The 20,625-nt window shown below is 38.9% G+C and overlaps 2 protein-coding genes across 4 annotated transcripts; one reads left to right on the top strand and one right to left on the bottom strand.

Annotated features, from left to right (window-relative positions):
• Positions 1 to 221: 221 nt before the first annotated feature.
• On the top strand, positions 222 to 8,837 carry LOC129787007 (scavenger receptor class B member 1-like). Its single transcript, XM_055822286.1, has 6 exons — positions 222 to 627; positions 3,723 to 4,126; positions 4,187 to 4,387; positions 4,455 to 5,108; positions 6,385 to 6,569; positions 6,791 to 8,837. The coding sequence occupies exons 1-6, from the start codon at positions 519 to 521 to the stop codon at positions 6,792 to 6,794; spliced, it is 1,557 nt and encodes a 518-aa protein (XP_055678261.1). The 5' UTR covers positions 222 to 518; the 3' UTR covers positions 6,795 to 8,837.
• LOC129787006 (helicase ARIP4) lies at positions 6,637 to 20,615 on the bottom strand. Of its 3 annotated transcripts, XR_008750180.1 has the most exons (6): positions 20,366 to 20,615; positions 19,327 to 20,081; positions 18,331 to 19,112; positions 13,243 to 17,875; positions 9,286 to 10,313; positions 6,637 to 9,217 (listed from the first exon to the last, which is right to left on the bottom strand). XR_008750180.1 is itself a non-coding variant. In XM_055822284.1 (5 exons), the coding sequence occupies exons 2-5, from the start codon at positions 20,039 to 20,041 to the stop codon at positions 9,760 to 9,762; spliced, it is 6,684 nt and encodes a 2,227-aa protein (XP_055678259.1). In that variant the 5' UTR covers positions 20,042 to 20,081; positions 20,366 to 20,615; the 3' UTR covers positions 6,637 to 9,759. The 3 variants fall into 3 exon arrangements, 2 of the variants coding, with proteins under 2 accessions (XP_055678259.1, XP_055678260.1); XM_055822284.1 differs by having other exon boundaries at positions 6,637 to 10,313; XM_055822285.1 differs by lacking the exons at positions 6,637 to 9,217; positions 9,286 to 10,313 and adding an exon at positions 11,644 to 11,739.
• Positions 20,616 to 20,625: the final 10 nt, after the last annotated feature.

The raw sequence follows: 20,625 nt of genomic DNA, 5'->3' as shown, positions 1-20,625 counted from the left end.
CAAAAAAATAACAAACTTTGCAAATAACCAACTTTAAAAATTAAATTAAAAATTATCCTCAACTTGACCCACCCACTTAACACTCCCTTAATGCACAGACAGTTCCAGACATTTGAAATATTTCTACAAAAGAATCAAAAACGCCCCACAGATAGCCTTTGATCATCCAGGAAGGCGTTCCACGAGGCACCAGGAACACTTGAAACGAAGCACAGCAAAAGAAGCTTCGATTAGCTCTCAAAAGCCCACAGTATATGATTCTTTTGCAAAAGTAAACTTCAAACACTCCAAAGTGGCGGTTGAGGCTCGAGCCTTAATATCGCTCAATGCGATTCAGTTCTCTGTTAGATGCCTAAGTGAGTGGATCAAAAAGGCATACAAGTGTGTTTGCAATTTATTGGTGATACAAAAAGTTTATACAAAGTGAAGGAATCAAATAAATTAAAAGAAATAAAGAAAATTAATTAAATAAAAAATTGATATTTTAAAAGGACAAAAAAAGAATTTTTAGTGAAAACATGAAAAATAAAGTGAGAAAACCCCTTTTAGGTGCAACTCTTGCAGTGAATAATGAACAGGAGATTAATAATAACACAGAAAAATCCGGATTTAAATTTTATTCCCGCCGTAAGTGTCATGATCCTTAAAAAGCTTATTAATGGATCCTTTTTGGGTGTAGATATTTTGAGAAGAAATTGTGATTTTCTTGTGATCTTTTAAGTGAATTTAGAGCGTTTTTGGTTAATCCTTGCAAAAAGGATGTATTGTGTACTATTGTACAAAAAAAACATATTAAAATTTATTCTCAAAGTTTATTATCAAAAGCACATCAAAAATGTGTGAAAACATTATGATCAATGATCGTTACGTCTAAGATGCAGCATTTAGTGGTATTTTATGTGCATTTTACTGACACTTAAATACTTAAATTAATAAATTTTTCCATTAACTTATTCAAAAATAAATGTTTTTTCAAGTCAATTCCTCTAAATGTTTTCTGGGATTTTTCCTCTAAATGTTTTCTAACATTTATTTCACAAAAAAAATCTCATGGAAAATTTTGAAATATTTTTTTGAAGATTTTCCCTTAAAACTTTAATTGCCTACCAGTAAAATGTTGTGCTCCACAAAAAAAGCTCATCGCTTCATCGAATTTGCGATTTTCGTGTATGTAGGGCAGCAAGGTAGCAATTAAGTGAATTATGCAATGCGTGGTGTGAAGATTTCTTAGCTCACCGTGTCACGAATTAACTTCCAAATATCCAAGCTCAACATTGCAAATGACAGGCAATTGAGGAAATTAACTAAACTGCCTTTTTAAACAACCCAAAACATCAATCAGACGCGCGAAGAATTTATCGTTGGAAGTGCACAAAAAACTCGCCCATAGGTGAAAGTGATAAAAATCACGAAATGATCGACAGGTCATATTATTTTTCTATATACACTATGACTGCCAAAATAAAAGAAGTTAAAGACGTACTATTAAATAATAATATTTGCCTATGATGTCATGATGTCATATTGTGGAAATCCGAGATTTTAATTCACGCGTATTACCGTTGAACCAATAAAGAGATTCTTGGAGTGCATTGATGTAAAAATCATGTTTAAAATACTCGCAAATAAGGCAGAAAACTTCTCAATGAATGTGGGAATCGAGCTACAGAATCGAGAATCGAGCTACAATATCCAAAAAAAATTGATAAAATATTAATATTCTCTTAAAAAAATTATTTAGAATCAATACGCACTACGAAAGAGCTTTAAGTCAACATTGAGCTTTAATGCTACCTTGACTTTTTAAAAATGCCTTTAAATTAATCAATCAATCATGCATAAAATAATACAAGACTTTCTTTTAATTTATTAACACGCAAAATTTGATTTCTCCTCGAAGAACTTCCAGAATTGTTGAAGAATATTTTTTTGCAAAGTTTTCACGGAAGTTCTGGGGCATGACTATCTGGGTCGTTAATTGAGCTTTCGAATTTCATTGAAAAATCCCATCGGGGAAATGTGATTTGAGCCGCCCAAAAATGTTCAACGAATGCGTGTTTGGCGTATTATTGTTTGTTTCCCTTCTTTTGGACAAAAAGTGGGGGTGCCAAAAGTAGTTCACTTCTTGTATTCTTGCAGCTTTCCTCACCAAAAGCAAAAGCCAGCAAAAGCACAATTAATAAGTAAGAACAAAACAATGCAATTTATAAAATTTTGGTGGGAAAGAGTGGAAGAATTTCGCAGAAATTGGTATGTGTTTGAGTTGAGAGCAATGACGCACAAAAGAGCTTTTGACAGAGTGTTCCAAAATAACTGCAAGCAAAAGCTTAATATTTTTTGTTCGTCGCGTATTACAATATTTAAGCTACCATTAAGTAGGTTTTTATCATTCTTTTAATTCTCTCTTTTACATACTCAAGACATTATTAAATTATCAATCTTATCTTGGAGGAGCTTTCATCATAATAAACTCAAACACAAAAGCCAGGAAAAGTCTTCAATTTACTAGTACAATGAATAATAAAAGTAATTTTTAATTGATATAAATTAAATCTCATTCTATAAACGTTGCTGATAGTTCCAAGTTGCAAAGCTTTTATTTAATTTCTATCGACTATGAGTTTTAGAAAATTATTTGTCAAGTCAAAGCACAATGCTGAAAATTCTAAGATTAATCCCAAATATATTATTTTAGTGAACTTTTTGATTTTTTTTTATATTTTGTAAAATGCGATACATATCACAATATTTTCCTGATTTTCCAGTGAAAATATTCCACTTTTCTGGAATTTTTCAGGATGCTTTTGTAAGATTAAAATCTATTAATATTTTAGCGCTAAGAACTTTTTCTATATTCTGTGCAGTGTGCATCCCTTTTTAGAACATATTCTCAACTTATAATGCTTAAAATAAGTAAATTCATCATCAAATTCCTAGAGATTCCTTTCACTTTTCTTGGACTTTTCCTTAAATAAATTTCCGATAATTCTAATTAAAATCTTCCCACCAAAATCAAAATTTAAAACTAATTCCAATCAATGCCAGTGAACTCTCACGTTGATGGTGGATATTGCAAAAATCATTACAAAAAGCTCATACTCTATGACCCCTCTCATGTTGTGAGATATTTATCTCAATTTCATCTCCAATTTGGCAAAAATGAATGGTGCTCAAGCAAAACTGGGTAATTGATTGCAATTTCAAGGATCCTTTCCATGTACCTACTCTAAACTCATATGTTGTGTGAAAGTCCAACATTTTTTTCTCTCTAACTCTCTGCTGTCTCTGTGAAAACAAATTGCTATATAATAAACAATGTATGCTACGTAGATAAATTAAGCAAGAATTTAGAAAAAAAAAAATGAATCAAAAAAATTATTAAATAACCACGAGAAAAGTAACGAATATGTGATGAAACGTTTATTTATTGGGAAAATTATGGAATTAATCGAATTAGCGCATTAATTAGCAAATATTTGGATATAGAAAAAGCTGTATTGATTTTCTCTGAGTCATTTTATTGATATAATAATGCGTTTTTCCGCTGAAATCGAGAAGTCAAAATACCCAAACACGTGTAATTAATAGTATAATAAACGTAAACTCATGTATCCGTCATCTTTCACAAGTTCTTCAATTTTATTGATGGCCAATAAATTTTAAGTCTTCACGCGCTTTTGATCGTTGAGGTGGAAAAAAAATGTAACCGACTCTTTTCGCAGGCACCATCATTTTCCTTTCAATCGGCCTCACATTCATCATAGCCGGTATTGTAGCTACAAAGATTTCCATTAGAGATCTCATGTTGGATGAAAAGCTCCGCATGCGTCCCCTCCTGCCGCCCTATCAATGGTGGAAAAATCCCCAACCCATCGTGCGGTTGCGCCTCTTCATCTTCGACGTGATAAATCATGAAGAATTCCTCAAAGGAGAAGATGAAGTGCTGAAGATGCGAGAGATCGGTCCAATTGTCTACAGAGAGCACCTTCGACATGAGAATATTACATTTCATTCAGAGAATGACACAATGAGCTTCACAGCGGTACGATCAGTGGAGTTCCTTGAGGATGAGAATGAACCTGGAATCCTCAATCGAACGATCATTGTTCCAAATCTTTCAATTCTTGTAAGTTTTTTCGCAAAAAAAAATCCCAAACTTGGCTGTAAAACATTTTCCTGGATTCAGGCTATGGCGTCGCGACTGAATGATGCGCCCTTTTTCATGAAGATCGGCTTTAACATGCTCCTGCGCAGCTCCAATGACTCAGTTTTCCAAAATACGACGATCTACAAATATCTCTGGGACATGGATGGGCAACTCATGCGATTGGGTGAGAAGTTGGTGCCCTTTATGGTTCCTGTGGACAACTACGGCATCCTTCACACGGTAAGAAGCCAACATTGTGGTGTGATCGCATCGAAGAGATCAAGAAAGATCGCAAATTTTTTTGCAGATCTACAAATCCTTCACGGATCGGCAGAATGTGAAGATCGGCACAGCGCATGGGCATGAGCACTTCTTCGAGATTAACCTCTACAACGATCGACCCACAGTTCCGGGTTTTCTGCCTGAACGAGGTGATTGCTTTGCCACAATTGAGAACTCCACAGAGGGACTCTACTACCCCCAGCGTCTCACCAATGAATCCGTTCTCATGTACTGGCGCAAGACCATCTGCCGCCCAAGCTACCTCCACTACACTGAGGATGTGTCAGTGGGTGGAATTCCAGGAAAGAAGTACGTCCTCCCCGATAGTACGTACGATCGCACAGATCCTCTTGAAGGAGACTGTTATCGCGGAGAGGGCGAACCTGTGTTTCCAGATGGACTCAGTGATGCCTCAAAATGCTATCACGGCTTCCCCATTGCCATATCCAAGCCACACTTCCTCAATCGCACAGGCGATTGGGTCAAAAAGCTCGAAGGAATGACGCCAAGCGAAGAAGCTCATGGGAGCTTTATCATTGCTGAGCCATTGACGGGAGTTCCTCTGAGGGAATGTGCGAGATCACAAAGCAACATCTTCGTAAGCAAACTTTCAGGATTCTCCAATCCTGACTTGATGAGATTTAGCGAAATGGTTGTTCCAATGATCTGGCTTGAATATGTGAGTACAATTTTCTTGTTTTTTAGGCTTTAATTTGTTTAAAAGAATATTTATTGAAGGAAAAGGAAATTTTGTGATACAAAATCAAAAAATAATCATTTAAGATCGATCGAAAAGATGAAATTTTAAATACGAAAAACTAATTTGTAATATCATCTTCTTAAGGGGGGTCTCTTGGGAAATCTGTTAGAATTTACACATTTTTAATGTTGTCATTTTCTTGGGGTTTTTCTTAAACTTGGATATCCGATGATGGTTACATTTGTAGCCTAGTTATTGAAGTGTAAGAAAATCACTTTTCGCCATTTTAGGTGCGACGCCATCTTGTGGTTTTCCGACTTTTCCGCAGAACTGCCCTAAAACACAAAGGTAGGTTTTTCTCAGGATCTACTGGATGGATTTTGATGGGGTAAAAAGCAAATGAAAGAGGAAATACCAATGCAGATTTTGATGTACCAGAATTTTGAATTTCCATTCTGGGACTGAGAAAAGTGGAAAAACGTCAAAAATATCTGAAAAAAGTCACATTTTTCCACTTTTCTCAGCCCCAGAGTGGAAATTCAAAATTCTGGTACATCAAAATTTGCATTGGTATTTCCTCTTTCATTTGCTTTTGACCCCATCAAAATCCATCCAGTAGATCCTGAGAAAAACCTACCTTTGTGTTTTGAGGAAAATCTCAAGATGGCGTCGCATCTAAGATGGCGGAAAGTGATTTTCTTACTCTTTAATGATAAGTCTTTAAATGTCACCAACACTTGAAAACCGAATTTAAGAAAAACCCCAAGAAAAATTAAAATATTTAATTTCACCAGCTCTCAAAAGAGACCCCCCTTAAAAGACGTTTCGAAAATATTTGTCTCCTTCCTCAGGTCTATTAAATAATTTGAAAATGGAAAGATTTTTTTAAAGTCCTTATACACATTTTTTTAATTATATGACAAACTTGAAGTTAAAATATTTATATTCTTTTGTTTAAAAGTTGTTGCTTAATTTAATTAAAAGAAATAATTTGCTCTATCTTTTGCACATTTTGTGTGGGTAAATATTTGCAAAAGCTCAACCCAAAAAAGTCCTCAAATAGACATTTTACTTGTTTCGTGAAATTCAGTTCAAGTAGCTCTCAACGAATCAATGCACTAACCTTGAGAATGTAGGCTTCCGTCTGTGCTTTGATTGTCTCCTCTGCATTTCCCAGTTATTGACCCCACCTGAGATTTTTCCTTTCACAGTCAGCTAATCAAGTGATTTTATTTGCCAATTCCTTATTTTTTAGTGCATGCTGGAGCTAACACCGCTTATCAATTTGGCCTTGTCGTTCGTCGTGATGTATATGGAACCTCTTCAGTACGTGGGCAGTATGGTTTGCCTAGCACTTGGCAGCATAGCCCTCCTCCTAGTCGCTGTAGATTATTTTAGAGACAAAAAATACAGAATAATCAGTCCTGACGGCAAATACGTGTGAGTACCACATCATACCTATTAATTATGACGGGGAATTCTCCATTGTTATTACGCATAAAATCAATTAACATTGCTTCCTATCATTTATTTCTGCCATTTTTCGGATAATTTACTTGTTTACAAACCAACCTGTTGTTGTTTTACAAATATTCTTTCATCAGCCTAAAAATTCATCCTTAATCGTGCTTTTTTTCTCTCTTTTTGAATTTCTTCTTCAGCTAAAGCTGCTGTGCAATTAAGTCCATATAACATTCGAGTTGATGAAACAAAAGACCTAAAACAGCAACGATGATTAACACGGAGATTGAACCTTTTTGTTTCATGCCAATAATGCGGGATCTCTACACCCGAGTGATGTATACTTTTGTGTGAAAAACAATAATAGAAAAAAAAAGAAACATAAAATTAATAGAACTTCTATATGCGCGAAAATATTGCTTCACCGAGCAAATCTTCATCGCAGCATGATTTTTCTAAATCGCTTTTGGGGAGAGTGATTGAGGTAAAACGAGTAAATGGGTGATCAGTCTTCGAGACATTTTGTTGTTGTGCAATTGCCAAAATAGTTGGGTAGCTTGAAAAGTTCGTAAACTGTTTGAATGAAAGCTCATCAAAGCTTGAGGCTAATAAAAAAAAAGTTTTGCAATATTTTTGATCATCTCTGCTATTTATTTTCATTTGAAAGCTTTCATAAAATATCTTTGAGAAATTTTCATTAGTTAAAAAAAAAGAACAAAATAAATTCAGCAGCTGAATAAAAAAAATTCAGAAAAAGAATTTAAAAATTCAACGTCTTAAAAAATCAATTTAGCATCAGAATTAAGAAACTCAATATCAGAATTTATAAATTCAGCAACGAAATGAATCAATTTAGAGCCAATTCAGCATTAGAATATAATCATTTCAGAGCATGAATAAAAGAATTCAGCAACAGAATTAAGAAATTCAGAACTAGAAAAAAAAGAACTCAGCGTTTGAATAAATCAATTCAGCGTTTGAATAAATTAATTCAGCATCTGAATAAGTCAATTCAGAATAAGAATAAATCAATTCAGAGAGTGAATAAAATAATTTAGCATCATAATTAACAAATTCAGCATCTAAATTTAGAAATTGAGCATAAGAACAAATCAATTCAGAATAAGAATAAATAAATCTGAAAAAATCAATTCAGCATAAAAATAAAAGAATTCTGTATCTGAATAAATCAATTTAGCATCAGAAATATGAAATTCCTGCATTCTAATAAAAAAGAATTCAGCATCTGTATATAATTCAATTCAGCATCTAAATAAATCATTTCAACATAAGAATTAAATGAATTCAGATAATTTTACAAATTCAGCAGATTCTGATTTTTTCTTCAATTGCTAAATTTTTGATTTATTTCGCTGAAATTGTTTTTCAAATTGAATTATTGAATCAAATTATTCGTAATTTTGAAAGCTTTCTAAAATAATTAAGAACTTTCAAGATTTTTATGAATAAATAAAAAATAAAATTCAAAAAGAAATAATCAAGAAAAAACATTCAAACAGCCAACAAACTTTTCCAACAGCCACCCAACTACTAAGTAGCCTCAACTTCTTGCCTTTTGTATGTATTTTTTCTTCAATTTAACAATTAATAATTGAATTTCGCCGCTCAAAATATAAAACAACATAATCTTCGATATTGATCTCACTGACTTTTTTTTTCCTGCACACACGAACGATGCGGGGCAAAAAAGGTCGCGACGCGAGCACTACGCCATGCGAAGGTTTTGTTTACCACCGAAAGCTGTAACACGTGTAATTGGCCATCGCGCTCTTCCAAGAAGTCTTCTTACTGCGCCATGCCACTGAACCCATCTTACGAACTTTACGAAGATCTTTTTTTATTTATTTGTCCCTCCCGTGCGTTGGGAAACAACATTCTTTTTTTGCCTTTAAACTCTTCAATTTTGACTACCTTCCAATTCGTATGAGATTTAGTGTTTTACGATCAGATCATAGTTCAGTGCCCAATGATTCTCCGTGTGCGTCAAACAATTCTTTATAATTGATTGTTATTGAGAATGAAAAGTGAGAGAAAAAAAAATTCAACAAGAAAAATATACAATTAAATTCCCGCCGAAACAAATCACAAAACTACCCGACCTTCCTCTACATTCTGTAATAGCCTATTAATCAATATTTTATCTCAACTCTACACATAACTTTGAGGTCTACACTTTGCACTACAATTTGATTCTTTCTTCTTCAGTATTTTCTTCTTTTTTTTTTTTTAAATAAAAACTACTAAATTCTTCAAATATATTTACATTTTACAAATAGTTATTGTGTCTAGTATAAGTTATTATTTTTTTCATTTAATTTTACTTTCCGGATTGAAACATTTTTTTTCTCTTTTATCCGGCTGTGTGAATAAGTTAATGATGTCCTTTAAGAAGGGAAAGAGAGAGAGAGAGCATTTAATTATGATGATAGTTTATGATATGGATTAAATTTTATAATATAAAATGAGAATACTGCTATCTTTTCATTCTTTTTTTTTTCTTTCATTTATATAATTATTCTAATTGCAACTCTTAAGTGTTCAGTACTTGTTGTCTTACAAACAAATTAATTCATCGACTTGCAGTTCTTCAGCACTCGCAGGTTTGTCTTTAATGCATTAAAACGAGATTTGAATAAAGAGAAAAAAAAAGTAATTAAAAGTGAGAGCAACTTACCGCGAACTTGTCAACGATTCAGTGTCAAGAGAGTCTGATTTTCTTGATCTCCCCGAAAACTAATACTCTTTTATTGGCTTTCCAATCATTCATATTTACTTGAAACTCCCAGCAATGCATTGAAAATGAATTAATTATTTAAATGAATCAATTTTTCTTCACAACTTGTTGAAGGAAAATCTTTTTTTAGAAAAATATTATTTTTGCGATTTAAATGAGAATTTGGGGCGAGCATTGAAACACTCTGAATAAATTAATTAAAATAAATCTTCCAGAAAATTGAGGTAAGATTCTAAAGATTCTAAAGAAACATTTTTTTAATTATAAAAGGAGTCTATTCACTCTTGCTCGTGTCAAAGAAAAATTTAAAGATTTTCTTATTTGAAAGAAAATTAAAATTTTTACTAAAATCTCCTTTCAATGCAAACAAATCCCGCCTTTAAACTGCCCATCGATGTGATTTCAAGTCATTCTCTACTGCCACTGAGCACTACTTTGGGGCTCCTGACCAGGTGGGGCTGGATAAGGGGGGTAGTTGTATTGGGAATGTGCATAGGAGCTAGGATATTGAGGATCTTGCGGTGTCGGTACACCAGAAGCTGCCTGCTGATACCTCCCCGGATCGTATTCATGTTCAGTTGGGGGATAGGGAGCAGGTGCAGGAGGGTAGTATCCACTTGGAGGTGGATGATAGGTGTAGGAAGGATTTTGCTGAGGCGTTACAATGTACGACGATTGGTACTGTGCTCCACTGTAGTGCTCCGCTTGAGATGGTGGCCCCGCGTCCGGATTACCAGCAGGAGTTGCATACGATGCTGTATTCTCCGGTCGATGGAATGCAGATCCTGAAACAGGAGGTGCATCGTAGGTTCCACCATAAGATGGCTGCTGAGCATGCGATGGAGCTGCATACGTTGAATTAGCCGGTGGTGCTGACTCAGTAGCCGACGCTGAGGCTGAATAGTTTGTTGCAGCTTCAGTATTTGATGGTGGACCCTGTGATACAGTCTCTGATGGTCTGTAATGACCTGCAAAGGAATATTTTGAAGATACTTCTTCACTTTCCATAAGAAATGTACTGGTAAGCTGACCAAGCTTACGAGAGCTGTGTTTCTTTCAGTGTACCAATTTTGTGAGAGCAAACTAGAGCGTAAATTAATTTAAATACGCGCAAAGTCGAGAAAAGTTGAAAAGTCATCCCCCAAGTAATCTTTAAAACGCCATATCTCGGGAACGGCTCCATAGATTTTCAAGTTTGAGCTATCGTTGGAAAGATCTTAACCTCAACTATAACATATTAAAATATGAAGTAAATCGATAATGGCATTTTCGAAATATTCGAGTTCGAAATTTTCGAAATTTTTGATTTTGACTTTAGCGCCTCTCGCGGTCATTTCTCGAAGTTGCAATGTTCTAGACATTTGTAGGGTTTCACGAAACCTTTCATTTGCGCTTGAGTTGATCAAAATCGGACTTGTAGAACCCGAGATATGACATGCCAACTTTGGAAGGCTATATCTCGAGAACGGAGACATAGATTTTCTTCATTTTTGGCATGGGGCTAGATAATATGGTCAGCTATAACATATCAAAAAATGAAGCAAATCGATAATGGCGTTTTCGAGATATTCATCGAAAACTCATCGAAAATTTTGTTTTTCATTTTTGGCCCCCTAGCGGTCACTTTTGAAACTTCGTATGTTCTAGAAAGTTGTAGGGTTTGTTGAGAGCTTTCATTTGACCCCGGGTTGATCAAAATCGGTCAAGCCGTTTTCGAGTTATGGTCGATTTTCGATGAAAAATTGTGGCGGCCATATTGACTAAACGGCTTGACCGATTTTCGAAAATTAGGTATCGTTGGAAAGGTCTTGATGGCCCCTATAACATATGCAAATTTCAGATTTTTAGCTATTACAGGGGCTGAGATATAGCGAAAACAAAATTTTGAGGTTATTCAAAATGGCGGACGGAGGGGTGGGGGGTAAAATTTGACGTCATAATCTTACGTCTTCCAGTCGACTTTTAAACTTTGCCGTTTACCGCAAGTCTCTATCTATTACCGTTCTCTCGTAATTTAGCAAAAGGTTCCGGACGGACGGACGGACGGCCGGCCGGCCGGAAAAAAATTTTTGACGCATACGTTTTTTGGAATGTGGGGACCCTAATTCGTGCTCATCCCAAGTTTGAGCCCGATCTGACGACTTTCGATTTTGCTCGGTACACAAAAGCTGTGTCTGAAAGAAACACAGCTAAAAATCACTAGTAAATAAAAATCAACATTCAGCATTCCAATTTCTACGTTCCAACTACAAATTCTACCACCAAAACAATAACAACAACTAAATAAATAAAGATAGATTGTGCATTCAAAGGATTTTTTTTATTATAACCATAAAATATTTGAATTTTTATTTACAACAAAATTTATAGTATTAGATTCAACATCAACACTACCTAGAAAATATAAGTAAAAGTGATAAAATAATTTAACAAAAGACTACTAAAGAATGAAATTTTCTAATGAATTTTGATTTTTTTGTGACTTTCTTTTTTTTTCTAAAGTGTTGGAAAAATGGAAAGAATTTACAAAAAAAAATGCTGAGTAAGGAATTTATAATATTAGAATCATATTTTTAAAGACTTATTCAGATTTAATTAACACATTGCGACTTATTTTACGCTTTAAAATAAAAAAAAATGATTTTTCTACGCTATAAGAAATTGTCATGTAACTTTTTGATATTGACCCGGTTGACACAGATAGCTGATATTCTTTACTAATCAAATCCTAGAAAATGTTTTTTTTTCTGCTTTACAAAGGTATATCAGGAAAGGAGCTAGAAACAAAAGAAATATCTAACTAAGGGATGGTCACGACTTTCAAGAGCGATTTTCAAGCCAATTTTGAAACCAAAAATTAGAAATTGTCTTCCACCAGGCCCTGTACACGGTCCACTTATTTATGAAGCTAAAGAGTGAAAATGGCTCACTTTTTGTATGGGAATTATTCGCCTTTGGTAATAAAATTTTAATTTTTTGACACTTAGAATACTGATCGCACTCTGAGAATCTGTCATTTTGTAGGTTATTAGTTGTAGAATTTAATGGTACAAACGGATTTGAGATTGATGCTGTCATTAAAAAAGCGCAGTCCAACTTCATTTCTTACGAAAGAATTCCATACAAAAATTGAGTCGTGTACAGAGCCTGTCTTCCACTCTTGTTAAATGGTCAAATATTGATAAGAATTCAGTACTTTCGATTTAGAAAATAAATTTTTGTGCTCAAAAAAATTTTTTGAAATTCTCACATTTTGCCCATTTTGTTCCTGCAGAGTTTCCAAAATAACATGACCATCTCTTATTAGAGAAAAATTAAAAAGTTACCTGTGCCAGCCGGGTAAAATTTTGTACAGCTTTAAAAACTTATCAGGTTTTTAAATGTTCAGGATTGGGTAATTTTTAAAATATTTTGTATTTGTGGAGATTTAATTTATTTTCCACAACAAAATCTCTTTGAGAAGCTTGAAAAGCTTTTTCTTTATTATTTCATTAAAGAAATATAGAAAATGGTCCAGCCGGGTAATCTTATTTGACAAGACTAACTATTTGTGTGCTGTTACACTGTGTCCAGTCGGGTAAACTTTTTCTACACTATTGACTAATTATTACACTTCGTGTAGAAAAATATTTTAAAAGTATTTTACCGGTATTGCATGTGTTAAATATTGAAGATTTTATAAAAAAAGGACATAATTTTACTTAAAGCACAAAAATTGTTTCCTTTAAAAAATTCTTTCCCATTTTCCAACAATTTTTGAATTTAAAAATAAAACTAATCAAAATTCATTAAAAAAAAAACTTCCAAAACTAAATTAGTTATAATTTCTAATTTGTAATAGAAAAAATATTTATTTTGTGAATGAGAAAGTTGGTCAGTAGTGCCAATATCTCTTACCTCCATAGTGCCCGGATTCCTTTGGTGGTGGGTACCGCGATGAATCCATTTGGGGTGTTTGGTAATTATCCAGTGGTGTTGTATAGTAGGGCGGATGACTCGGATTGTACTGCCCTGGCATGTGGTGCTGCTGCTGTGACATTCCCGTTGGGCCATCATTCGCCCCATTTGCTCCTTTTGGGGATTTCTCCGCTGCTGGCAAAGCTGGACTCTTGTTGTTGGCTTTCCGTCGATTTCTCGGCTTTGCGGCACGAGAACTGCTCCCACTGCTGCTGCTGCTGCTGCCACCCTTTGACGCACTCCCTGGAGAATGAGTGGAAATTTGCGATGGAGGCGGACTCAGGGGGGCGCTATTTGTTATATTCGACAGTGATGCCTTGTACATTGACTTTGATTCATCAATTGCCGACGTTGTGCGCTCGAGGCAACTCAAACTGCTCTGTTGGTACTCCCCGGTGGAGCTGTAAGCGTCGTAGGTGGCACCACCAGGTCGATAAGACGTGGATGAGGATTGTTTGTAATACGGCGGCATTTGTGGGTGACTTTGGGGCATTCTCTGGTGCCTGTAGGTGGATTTGGAGCCTCCCGGAGGTGGTTGAATGCTCCCAAAGGGCGAATTTGATGGCGCACCTCCATAGTGAGGATTTGCTTGCTGCTGCTGCTGCTGCATCCCATACGGCTGTGGTGGTGGGATGTGCGATGGCATTGCCGGAGGTTTCTTATTCCTCGCAACGAGATTTGGTTTGTAAACCACTTTCTGCCTCATCGGGGGTTCAGTGTCGTCATCAATTGTGATTGTTGGTGGAATCGCCTGACTCTGAGCACCACCCACGGGAGCAGGGATCGTCTGTTGCACTCCCGCCGTGAAGGATGTTTGCGTAGCTGTGGGATTCCCACCCTGAGGAGGCATTTGCATGGAGGAATTGTAGGGATTTCCCGGTGGATGAGACATTTGTGTGTGATGTGGTGAGTAATACTGTGATTGTCCGTGATTCCCTCCATAAGTCCCGTAGGGTGTTTGACTGGGCTGCTGATAGGGTGGGTATTGATGGTAATTCTGATTCCCCGCATAGGCAGGAGGTGGAGCTTCATACGATGGTGGAATGGGTCGTTTACGCACCTCTGCAGCAGCATCCGTTGGCTCAGGTGAGAGCATAATGATATCATCGTTGTTTTTATCATCATCCATGCCATTGCTTCCCTTCGTTTTCTCATCAATCTTCCCCGTTGGTTGTTGACCGACAGGTGGGTGGTACGCTGGGTAATTGTGGTTAATTCCCGTATGATTGATTGCCGCCTCACCCGTGGGTCTCAGCGTAGCTTGATCTGATGCGAAATTCCCCTGACTTGCCAAACTCGGTCCAATGTATTTGCCAAAGGGATTACCACCTCCTCCACTCACTGGTGGGGTTGTCTTCTCCGCCTGATTTGCCGGGAATTGATTTCCTCCAGCTGCCCCAAATTCCTCCATCGCCGTCTCACTCCCACTATCCTTCTCCAGGTCAATCACTCTATCCTCTGACACAGTTGGCGTCTGCCCAGCTAATGCCAGCGTCTCATTGTCACTCATCTCCGCTCCAATCGGCATTGATTTCTTCCCATCGCGATTCCCCGCCTCACACTCCTGCTTCCCATCTTTGCCGTGATTCATCTTAAAGGCCGTCCGTATGGCAATTATCTTTCCCGTTTCCAGCTGCATGTAAATCCCTTTCGGGGATTTCAGCACCATCACCTTCTGCCCGGCTTTTAGCACAATATTCGCCTTTTCAGATGAACTCGTTGGGATCACGACGTCCAGCGGAAGGGTCATCTCTTGCGCCGTCATTCCCTGCCTCTGCCACACTTCCGCTGGAATCCAGCGCGTCTGACGATTCATCATATTTTGCCGGTAAGTTGGATCATTCATTACAGACTGCATTGGTCGCACCGAAGCAACAGGACGATGAACAATGGATCCATCGGGCGTCCTAATTGCCCGATACTGCGTCCCAACGGCATTATACCCATAATTGGGCTTTGCTGACGCCTGCTTCTCCAACTCATACCCACGCTGGGCAAGTCTCTTCTCCGCCTGCGACAGCTTCTTCTCCTTCCTGTCCACAAGGAGGCTCTCATGCTGAAATGGTTCCTTGGAAAGTAACTTCGAATGCCCCTCAATGATCTTCTGCATGACCACATCGATAAATTTATCTTTCGACTCTGCAAAATCCTGTTCTTCCGTCTCCCTGTCATCATCCCAGCATAAACTTGTGACTTCCTTAATTGAGAGATGTGCATCTGGGTTGCATTCATCCACAACACGATCTGACATACCCTGCTTATTCACCTGCCTATCGTAGATCTTCTTCTCCAGGCAATTATCCATAACAAGGCGATACACAAAGCATGGCTTCTTCTGCCCATACCTGTATACCCGGCAAACAGCCTGAGTATCATGACACGGATTCCAGCTGGCATCAAAGACAATCACACGATTTGCACCAACAAGATTAATTCCCAACGACCCAGCACGTGTTGAAACGAGAAAAATTTGAATATTCGGATTGGAATTGAATTCATTGATCAACTTCTCCCGATCGAGGGCACTCGTTGACCCATCTAGCCGGTAGTAGTTTGTATTCTTTGCCCATTTCACATCACTCCCCGTCACTGTTGTTGCCTGCAGGAACTTCTCAATGAGATTCAGTGTGAGAAGACTCTGACTAAAGACGAGAATTCGATCACCAAGCTTGAGACTTTCTTCCAAGATACAAAAGAAAATTTCCATTTTTGGTGAATTCTCCAGTAAATCCGGGATGTAGCCTTTCATCAGCTCAACAGCCCAATCGTACGGAATTACATCGTCGCGGAGTCTTGAAAAGTCCTTCTCCAACTCCTCTGTTGCTTCATCTTTTACTTCTTTTGGTGCTTCTTCCTCTTTTTCGGGGGGATTTGCTTCTTCGGGCTCTGCTAGGGCTGTCTTGGCTTCCATTTTGATTTCCTTCGTGTCCATGTCGACAATTGCAGCTGATTGATCATCAGTTGTGGATGGTTTTTCAGTCGTTTGTTCAGTTTGTTCTTTAGCTGGCCAGGATGATGGCGGCTGGACAGGATTTTCCTGCGGTGGATTGTAGGGAAACTGATTTGGGTAGTTGAGAGAGCTCTGTTGCGTTGAATTCGTCGCCTGATCTACCATATAGGATCGATTGTCCCTGTATTGATTATCATAGTTCCCATAGCTGTACGCCTGCGGTAGTGGATTTGTCTGGTAGTAATCATTCGTATTTGTCCAGTAGCTTCCTTGATTGTAGTTTGGATTTGCCGCATAGTTGTAACCATCACCGTACGGAGGATTCTGGTAGTAGCCTGTTTGCTGTACACTGTTCCCATACTGATTAGGATACTGTCCGTAGTTGTCGTAAGAATTGGGGTATTGATATGGATAAGCGGGATTCATTGTTGGTTTATTCGGATCCACAGATTGTTGCCCCTCAGACTTAAATTCAGTCGAAGTTTCCTCTTTTATTTGCTCCTGCTTTATCTGACCCTCCCCTTCTGTCTTCCTCGACGCAGAACTCTCAGATGTTTCCCCTCCTGCACTCTCCGAATCCACCTTCTCATCGGATAAACTAGTAGAGGTTGAAGTGTTGCAGCTTGTTGTTGGCAAAATTGTTGCTGCAGGCTTCATCTTTCCATCCATATCGATGGTTTTAGTCGTATTGCTGGCCTTCTTGGATTTTGCCTTCTTCGGCGAAACTCCCTTCTTCCCTGCAACATTAACCTCCCCATTAGCAGCTGCAGCTGCTGCAGCTGCCGCCGCTGCTGCTGCTGCTTCCGCCATCTCAATCTCCAGCTCCAAGTCCGCCTCACGCTTCTTGAGGAAGTTGTAAAGGACATCTGGATGATTCCAAATTTTGCAACAAACTGCAAATGCCTTCAATGGATTTGGGACTGCCTTTGTTCGCACAACGTCATTCATAAAGACCTCATAGAGCTCCCGTTGGAACTTTGTCATACGCACAAGCAGCACATATTCCTCTTTCTGCGGTAAACTACACTGCAGCACCATGTGGGATCTACGTTGGACAAACCCCACGAGTAGTGAGTGCAGAACATGTGCTCGGTAGCGCATTAATTTGATATCATTCGGCGTGGAATCAATACACTGCCCATTCTGAATGGGACGCTCAAACATATTTGCAAATTCCGTCTTTGTTCCGAGATAATTCGGCCGGACAAAGTCCACCATGCACCAGTACTCCATCAAATTGTTCTGCAACGGATACCCCGTGAGGACGATTCGTCGTTTTGAGCGTATCTGCTTGAGTGCCATGGAGATGCTTGCGTGGGAATTCTTAATGCGATGCCCCTCATCGCATACAATGAGATCCGGCCCTGGCTTCACGAGTGCCTCATAGATATCCTCGAGAACCTTCTTGTGCGCCTCCGATTGCTCCTCATACAACTTTGGATCATTCTCCGCCTTCTTACTGCGCTTCTTTGTCATCTTCTTCAAGCTCAGCAACCGGAACATCTCGTATCCAATCATTAGGACCCCACCGTCACGTGCCCATCCCATGACAACTTTCGAACGTGCCGAGAGACTCTTGTGGGAATCATTGAGGATGTGAATTTTGAAATTTCTCGTTCGTACCTGGAACAAAGCAACAGAAGATTTTACAAAAAAAACTTCCAAGAAAAGCAACTTGCAGTTTGTAACACTTTTCTTCCCGGAAAGTGCCAAAAGTGCCCGGAAGTTGAGTATTCATTCTGCCCATTGTAACAGAAAGTTTCTAAGGGATCTTAGGAATCTCCTTTTCAACACCCGGCTGATCCTTGATTACATTTAGCAGTTAAAATCTGTCCATTTAGGAAGTCTCCTTTAAGATTTCGTGAAGCACTTTTATAGACTCAGATTTTGACCCCCAAATGTAATCAAGGTTCACACGGGTGTTGAAAAGGAGATTCCTAAGATCCCTTAGAAACTTCCTCATGCAATGGGCAGGATCACTGCACAACTTCCAGCCACTTAGGGCACTTTCCGGGAACATATCAAACCGTTCAAACTTCAAATTTCTTCCTAAATATTCAAAAGGATAAATTCTCTACCTCCCCATGTCCGGAAAGAGGGCTCTTCTCGGCATTCTCCGGCAGCCACATGTTGAACTCAGCAATCCAATTCTGGAGCGTATTAACGGGCATGATGCATAACACAGTCTTGGAGCTCGTGTGCCTTAGAAATATATCACAGAAACAAACTAGCTGAAGGGTCTTCCCCAGACCCATTGAATGGGCCAGGATACACCCAAATCCGGTGGACGTGTCAAAGCGCTCAAGTGATTCAATGATGTTATCATAGAGGAACCGCACACCGCCAATTTGATGGGGTTTCATCACACGCGCAATTTGGGGCGCCACAAAGACATCTGGCTCATTCTCCGGATGCCCAATATTCACCACAACACGTCCCTGTTCATCGGGTATGTTGTACGCATCCCTCACGTGAATCCCACTATTGTGTGGATCCTCATCCGTCTCTTCCTCTTCCTCCTCATCATCATCCGACAGCACAATGCAGTCATCTTCGGAGCTACTATCAACAATTGTCACCACTTCTCGTCGAGCAACCTGCAGGGCCTCCTTCTCAGCTGCTTCCTCCGCTTCAATTTGTGCATTAATCTTCATCTCACGCTCCTCCTCTGCCTCCTCCTCCTTCTGCACTAAACCCACAGCTGGTGGTCCACGCACGGGGGCAATACTAACGGACGGCGTGAGATTAGCTACGCGTGCTTTGGAATCACACGTTGTGGGCACTTTCATGAGAACAGCGCCCCCACTTGTTCCCGCCACACTCGCCTGACCTGCTGATGACTTCAGCAACGATGTGTGACCTTTGGAAGACAAAAGGAGGCATTTTGTAAATTAATCCTTCCTCATCAAAATGAAATTTTTGTATTTTAATTAAAAACCAAAAAAAAAAGTCAAAAGAATAATTAAATAAAATTGATTCAACTTTTTCACAAATTGCAATATCAGTGACATTTAGCAGAAGCTCGCGAGTTTGGAAAACAATGAAAAATTCTCAGAAGAATAAAAAATGTTCACCTTGCAGCAGAGAAATTACTTTCGATTGCATTTTGCTGTTTAGCTTCTCTGCATCGATTTGCCGTTGAACTGCTCGCATGATTTTCTGTTGCTCCTGCACACGGGCCAGACGCTCCAATTCCTCCCTCTGGGCAGCCAGCGTTGATGCATCCAGTTGATTATCATCCATCACTTCCCGGATATTTTTCCTCAAATTTGTTATTTTTCTCTTATCCTCGGAATCATCGTTGCTGCTGCTGCCCTTCTTGGTGATCTCCACCGACACCTCATCCTTATCAACATCCTGTGCCCTCTTCGTGTCACCCTTCGACACAGGCTGCACGCTGATCTCTCCCATTTCCTTCAGCTTTTCCGAAATATCAAAATCCGGCGTGAGTTTGGCCTCAGGAAGCTGAATCTCCTCATCCTGAGCTAGTGGCGGGGATGGGATGGGTGGATTGGGGAGAATTTCCGCGAGACTAATTGGCTTCTCGAGAGCCACTCCCTGCTTGAGAATTTCCGCTAAATCCGAATGTTCAGGCGTTGGAGATCGCTTTGGGGTTCCTGGATCAAAGACAGCCGGTTGGTCAGGACTGGGATCATCTCTCTGACATCCCGCTTTGCTCTTTATCTCATCCTCCTCATCCTCTTCGTGCTTCCGTTTATTCGATGAATTTTCGGGTGATTTCTCCTGCTGGGCTTCCTCGTGGCTCTGTGGATTCTCTTCTGGATCCATCACTTCAGCCACAGGGATTGTGTGCTAATAACCAAGTACTCTGTGGGAATAAACAAAATGCCCTCATTTAGTATTGAGATGAATAATTGAGTAACTTGGTGGTGTTGAACTCCTTCCCCCGTCGCACCTTCTTCCACCCCCAAAATCCCCCTTAAAATCCTCCAGCGCTCCCTCATGGAGCTTCCTGGCACATCACAGAATACATCCTGAGACTTTCTTTGTGAATCTCAGGGCATTTTCTCCGGGGAAAAGCCCTCCATTTGTGAGACAAAGGGGAAGGTGCCATTCTTTGAAGAATTTTTCCATCAACCCTCCCACACTTACCTTGACTTTTCTCACTGCCTCTCTCACTTCCTGGACACAAATTCACTGACACGCTTGAGTTAAGCTACAAGAGCATTCCCTGGTACACGCACTTACAGTCTCAACACCCACATTGCACAGAAATTTCATCTTTTTTCCAAGAAATCAATTTTATTCACAGGCAGCCATTACAAGCGTTCCGGAGCCGAACTTTAGCCGAATGCCGGGTCTGTCATTCATTCGGCTCCTCCGATGACTGACTGGGATTTCCGGGAATTTTT

The sequence above is a fragment of the Lutzomyia longipalpis genome, chromosome 1 (assembly GCF_024334085.1).
Source record: "Lutzomyia longipalpis isolate SR_M1_2022 chromosome 1, ASM2433408v1".
Taxonomy (NCBI): Eukaryota; Metazoa; Arthropoda; class Insecta; order Diptera; family Psychodidae; genus Lutzomyia; species Lutzomyia longipalpis.
Note: the sequence above shows the minus strand (reverse complement) of the source record. Positions and strands in the feature narration are given on the sequence as shown.